The following is a 6,832-nucleotide window of genomic DNA, read 5'->3' on the forward strand; positions in this document are numbered from 1 at the left end:
ACACAACACTCAGATAATAATAAAATTAATTTTCTACACTTTTTTTAATGAGATCATTAATTATTATTCCTAGATGTTTTTTTTTTCTTTTAAAAAAGCACACATATTAAAATAATTATTTAGCTTTAAAAATATATAAATGTAAGTTAGATAATTATCTTACATATACATAATTGTGGTTAAGAAATATTTTTACTATACAAAATTTGTTACTATTGACTAATAAAATGTCCATTAAAATCTAAATAATTTAGAATATTTATCATTTAGAAATAAGTTATAAATAAATATTCACAAAAAAAAAGTTATAAATAAAAAAAAAAATCAGCAAACAATCCGGAATATTTCGTATCTTCTTTTTATTAGAACGAATATTTCGTATCCTTTGGAGACAAATTATCAGCATATGCTATAAATTAATTAAATAATATTACAAGTAAGATTTTTTTTTTTTTGTGTGCACCAAAATCTTCATTACTAGATTAAACGATGACAACAGTAGTAGCAACATCGTACAAGCCACGATGTGCGAGCCAAACGGCTAAATCCCTAACATATAATTCAAAGCAATAGAAGGATAGAGACACAAATTTTAAAAAGCTTGATAAAACGTTATAGAAGATAACAAAGTTGCCACTTGCGATCCAATCTATGAAAGATTTACACCGCACTTCAATCTCTTCAAATAACAAACGATTAGTCACAGAAGTATGTGACATCGAAATATCATCTGAAACCTCGACTCTCATATGAATGAGATTCGTTGCATCTACCGGCCCCAAATGGATCATCACATAAGATAACAAACGGTGTGGAAATTTGTAAATTTTCCCGGTTTTGGATTCCGGGAGAGAATCAACTCTTAGAAAGAGGGATTTTGGTGGGATAGTTCTCTCCTTTGAGAAGGAGGAAATGTAAAAGGATCTCTCTCGGCCCTGTCGAGAGGAAATTTGACTAATTTTATCCACAAAGAATAAATTTAGTGGGCTGTTTGGATCAAGCCTTACACATCTCAGCGAAGGATATGGAATTGAGTAATGTCCTGAGAATGAGCTATCTGAAATTGATCGATACCTGAACAACGCAACTCCCGACCATTGAATGTTGGAAGAGACGCTTTGACTGGCTTGTGAGTGCTCCAAAGGATGTTCTTTTATACACAGAACATAATATATCAGTGGTGGAGGGAGCAGATTTCGTGAGTCAACAAACGGGGTGGCCATTAACGGTTGGAGAGATTTATCATCTTGTGCAGAGCCACAAAAGCACTCAACTATGGCGAGATCTGAAATAAAGCCACTGGATATGATGCCTCGCTCACACCATAGCAGAGTTGAGCAGTTCTTCCAGGTACAGAGAGTGTTCATCGAACACTGAGTCGTTGATTGTGTTAAAAACCGGTGAAATAGTAGATCTGACCAATGGAAAGACTGTGAGGAAGAAAAGCTAGCAGCATTACTCGGCGGTTCTACAGGAGCAGAAAGGTTTAGGACTGAGATTAACAAGCTCGTCCGAGGAGAAACATTCTCAATACCCACCAATAAACGTTGAGCAAAGACTCGTGAGTAAATTTCTTCGGGGCTTTCACCCGAGAAGCGGTTATCAACCATGGTTGGAGAGCTGATTGGAGTCGTCGAGCAGAGGAGTACCAGCCATAGGGAAAGCATCACCAGGAGAAACAGATTCAACCGGTTTTGCTTCCGCCTCCGTTGTGAGCTCCGTTGAGATTTCCAGCCACCAAGAAGCAACAGATTTATAAACGGACAAAACAAAGATAAGATGGTTGAGAGAAGCCGAGAGATGGAGAAGAAGAGGAGACGAGCCGGGAGATCCTGGCGCCAGCGAGATCTAGCTTCGCCGGCGCCGGAGAAGGCGGAGTTAGAGCTTGCCTCGGGTATCGTGTCTGAGAGCGGCTAGGGCGAACTCGAATTTAGGTTAAGTTTTTTTTTTTTTTTTTCAAGTAAGATCCTTACTTTTCCTTTTTTCTTGTAAATCCAACTCTCTAGTTTTAACGTGTGATAAACCCTTTCTTTCATTAAACAAGCCAGTAGTCTGTTTCCGTTTATGTTTTCTTCAAGCAAAGCCAATATACACACTTTTCTCTGAAGTCATATGAGAAAGCTCGTCGTTGAATGAATCTGGATTTGGCGATGGATCGAGAGGGGTTTAGTTTCTCCTCGAGTCGTCTATAAAGGAAGGATCTTTCCAGAAATTTTCAGTAATCTCTCCATTTTCAAACAAACATCATCACTCAGATAATGATAATAATATTAATTTTATATACATTTTTTTATGAGATCATTATTCCTTTTATTTCTAAACGATGTTTTTTTCTTCTTCTTTTAAAAAAAGCACACATATGTGTTCTACAAAAAAAAACACATATTAAAATAATAATTTAACTTTAAACATATATAAATATAAGTTAGATCATTTTCTGTAACTCTAAACTAATACCACTTCAAAAAATACATATAATTGTGGTTAAGAGATATTTTTACACTTCAAATTTTGTTACCATTAAAAACTAAAAAAAATTAGTATATTTATCATTTAGAAGTAAGTTGTAAATAAATAAAAATCAGCAAAGATTCCAGAATATTTCGTATCTTCTTTTTCTTAGAACGAATATTTCGTATCATTTTGAGATAAATTATCAGCATATGCTATAAATTAATTAAATAATACTATCTCTGTTCCTGAAAGTAAGATTTTCTAAAGTTTTCACGCTTATTAAGAATTCAATAAATGTTTATAATTTAATTTTTCTTTTACTTTATTATACACTTTCCAATAATTTTTCACCAATCAAATTTAATCAATTCAAATATTTTCATTTAATGTTTTTTAAAAGTATAAAAAAGTACGTTAAACATATAAAAAATCTATCTTTGTGGAACAAATAAAAATCCTAAAACATCTTACTTACAGGAACGGATGGAGTATTACAAGTAAGATCCTTACTTTTCCTTTTTCTTGTAAATCTAACATTCTAGTTTTAATGCGTGATAAACCCTTCTTTCGCTAAACCAGTAGTCTGTTTCTGTTTATGTTTTCTTCAAGCAAAGCCAATGTACACACTTTTCTCTGAAGTCTGTTTTCTTTTTGATTTATATTTTTCTTTTTACAGTGTGAGTAGAAATTCCAAATTTAGTTAAATAAGATTGCTACTTCTTAAGCAAACTCCCCACCAAAATTAAATAAATACTAATCTAAAACTTGCGAAGGCCACAACCGCTTCCACGTAGAAACCTCTTCCTCAGTACCCAGTTTCTTCACACCACCGTAAAAACCACTGACTTCATTTCCCGTCTCACGGTGGTCTTTCCGGTTTAACACCGTCGTTTTCCACGGCGACTCCGGTCTGAACTGTCTAAACTCCATCACCACATTCTCTGCCCAATATATATAATCACACACAAGAAACATCTATTCATTCCCTCGTGAACGACTCAAAACGTTTCTGAAGTAAGAAGATAAGTTTCGTATATGTTACCGTCAGAGACGCAACGGCAGTTCTCTTCTCCGACACAGTTTTGAAGGTGACCCACTACTCCGAACCACCAACCGTAAGGGAACTCTTTAGTTCTTCTCCATTGGATCTCGAAATGGTCTCCCGGTCTTAGTCCCTGCAAACAGTCGGACACGTGTAGGTCACGTGACTCTGTCTCCACAAGAGCCGGTCTCAATCTCTGCCACGTCACGTTTTCCTCCGCCGCACGTCGACCATGCGCTGAGTATCTGAATAAAGAGAAAGAAACATTGAGTCAGTGACATGAGAGAAACAAGTTTTCAAGAGTGTCATTCTTTACCTTGCTTGAAATGTATTAGTCCTGTTATCGTATCTGACTTTAGCATCGTAACACGACATCATGAATCCAACATGCCCGTTCTGCATCAAACCAAACACATATTATACTCCCTTGTTTCACGTTATATAGGTAATTTTGAAAATATTTTTTTTATTCAAAAATATAAATAGTTTTCACATTTCGATGTAACTTTTATACTTATGTAACCAATTAAATAATTTATAGTTACTTTTTATAATTGGTTGATCATATATATTAAAAATAAATGAAATTATTAATATTAATATTTTATACTGAAACTACTTATATTTTGAAATTGAGGAAGTATCATATAAATCATCAGAACTTGAAGTCTTTTTATTCAGGGTAATTCGATTATTAAACTATCTTCAACCCTTAAAGAAACTCTAAAATAAAGAAAAAATAGAAATAGGTTGGAAATGTTTTTACCTCTCTGTTGTAGACCTGAGCAGGAAACCAGAACTTGCCACTCTCCAGATTAGAGTACCAATACATCACAGAATCAATAGGAGATGATGATGATGAACCTCCGTTGTGGCAACCATGGTTTGTTTTTAACCATGAAAAAGGTTTAAGATTCGCAGCAAGCCTCGACCTCCATTGTTGTGCGTTACTTCTATAACTGCTTGGATTCGAGTTTTTGAGACATGCCATTAATGTGGCGACATGAGTTTTCCACTCTTTAATCGCTGCATCACCCATTAATCTCCCCCATCTCTTCTCCATGTGTTTCTTCCAAAGATGATCGCACACACATTTATCCCTTAGCTCAGAGCAAACACAAGCCATAGCACATAGCTCAGACGGGGAGAGCTTCTCTAAGATGCAGTCTAAGGTTAAGTCAGGCAAATCTAGCAGTGACATTTTGTTCTCATCATCTTGATTCTTCTTCTTTCTTGTTTTCCTTCTCCATGTTAGCGTTGTTGATAATCCATTAGTATAGATAATGTTTCTTGCGAGCCAAGAAACTATGAGTAACCCACAAATAGTGTTGGAAAAACAAAACGAAAGGATGTTGAGGTACTTGTTCTCCATTGAAAACAAGAAATGGTGTAGAAAAGAGAAACAGAGAGAACAAAATGACAATAGCATGAGTTGCTATACAGAGAGAGAGAGAGAGATTTGAAGGATACTGTATTGCCTTTAGGGTGATTCACACGCAATTCAAGAGGAGTTGTTTCATGTGGCTCATGCTTTGCGTGTGTGTCCTATGTATTTTACAAATATGAAGCAAATATGCAAGGAGTGTTGTTTATAATTTTGTAAAGACTCGTTCGTTGTGAGGCTATTAAATTTTAAAACATTGAATTGGGTGAGCAATAAATTAATACTGGTGAGAGTTAGGTGGGGCAGAGGAAGAACCAATGTTGTTGGTTTGGTCATTAAGACTCCATTGGCATTACCATGAGAGACAATGGCCTTAAAGAGTTTCTGTCGTGTGTGTGACAGCTGGTGCTGGGTGCACCTAACTTAATCTTTAAACTATTATAACTATCAACAACGTCGAAGTTTATAATGTTTTGGATTAGTGAACGCCTTTCCAACGACTTAATTTTTGTGTGTAGACTAATTCTACCAAAGTTCCAACTACTTTTGTGTATATGTTTTAAAGATTATGGAACAAAATTTGGGTTTAGGGATCTATCCACGTTATCTTAGAAGTCTTTGACCCACTATCTCACGAAATCAGAACCGACTTGGTCAATTCATGTTGGGTGGTAATTCAACTAAAAGTGACGTGGACTATACGACAAACGCAGTTGATTAGGTTTTAAAAACAATAGATTTTTTTAATTTCCTAAGTAAGAATCTAATGCTCTTAAGTTACAGATAACCTAAGCGTAAATTCAAGCCCCACATGGCCTTAAACAATTCCCTAAGACCATCGTTAACCCCATGGTTCTCAGCTTGGGTTAAATGACTATTCTTAGCTTTTCTTAGATTTTAACCAAAAAAGGTAAGAACCGTCTCTTAGATAAAAGATGAAAGAGCATAATTATTGGGAGGTTCTTAGGGAGGGGTTCTTAGCGGAATATAAGAACCCGTCTCTCAACTTTTAACTAAAAAAACTAAGAACCGTTTCTTAAAACTCTTATTTAAGAGCCGGTTCTTAATTTTTTTAGTTAAAAGTTAAAAGACATGTTCTTATATTTCGTTAAGAACCCTCCAATAATCATGCTCTAAGATTCGTCTCTTAATTAGCCGAAAAGTGAAAAAAAAATGTCAAATCATGAATTAAGAACTCCGGGTAAGAGACCGGGGTTAATCATGCCCTAAGCTGGTGTTGTTGGTGAACTCCTTATCAGCAGTACCAGGGGAAGAAGGCAGAGTGAACTGAAGCTTCTGAAACCTTCTTTTTGACAGGAGTCTCTGATGCAAGTGTATTTTTAGGTCATAGCAATTTCATTCCTTCAGGAAGTGAAAGAAAAGGAAGATGGGGTTCTGACCATCAGCTTGTTAAATGTTTCTTGCTTCTGAAGATTATTTAGTTAACGTACCATCTCCAAAATGTATTTGCGAATTTGCATACTAAAACAAGACAATTTATCTACTGGAAATTAGGTCCAATAGGCTTCTTTTATTTATCTTTGCAGATATGGATTTTGAGAATCGTTAATGGAGAAGGTTTTGATTTTATAATCCAGTCCAATGGGCTTCTCAATCAAAAAACATAAAACATACAACTGCTTTGGGTGTAATGTTTTCAGATTTAGAATTAATTTAATCCTATGAAAAATAGTATACTCAAAACATAGTCAAAGCACATAGATCAAAATATAAGATCAGATCCTACGTAAATTTAGTAATCGCTATTTTCAGCGACGAATAACAAAGAACAAAACTTAAACGGATCAATCCAAACGACTTCTTTTGAGATCAAATCAACGTCTCAGAACACATAACTCCATAGAACGTATCAACTTCGTAGACAATAACTCCAGAGAACGTATCAACTTTATAGATTCGATCAGAATAAGTCCTTTGGCTTTGCATCGATC

General features: G+C 35.1%; 1 protein-coding gene across 1 annotated transcript; it reads right to left on the reverse strand.

The window, feature by feature from the left end:
* Positions 1–3,081: 3,081 nt before the first annotated feature.
* Positions 3,082–4,925, reverse strand: LOC106337161 (F-box protein At2g41170). The gene is made up of 4 exons (XM_013776213.1): positions 4,263–4,925; positions 3,813–3,892; positions 3,497–3,741; positions 3,082–3,395 (listed from the first exon to the last, which is right to left on the reverse strand). Exons 1-4 carry the CDS (start codon positions 4,923–4,925, stop codon positions 3,208–3,210), a joined length of 1,176 nt encoding a protein of 391 aa, XP_013631667.1. The 3' UTR covers positions 3,082–3,207.
* Between the last annotated feature and the right edge of the window lie 1,907 nt (positions 4,926–6,832).

Source organism: Brassica oleracea, chromosome C4, assembly GCF_000695525.1.
Source record: "Brassica oleracea var. oleracea cultivar TO1000 chromosome C4, BOL, whole genome shotgun sequence".
Taxonomy (NCBI): domain Eukaryota; kingdom Viridiplantae; phylum Streptophyta; class Magnoliopsida; order Brassicales; family Brassicaceae; genus Brassica; species Brassica oleracea.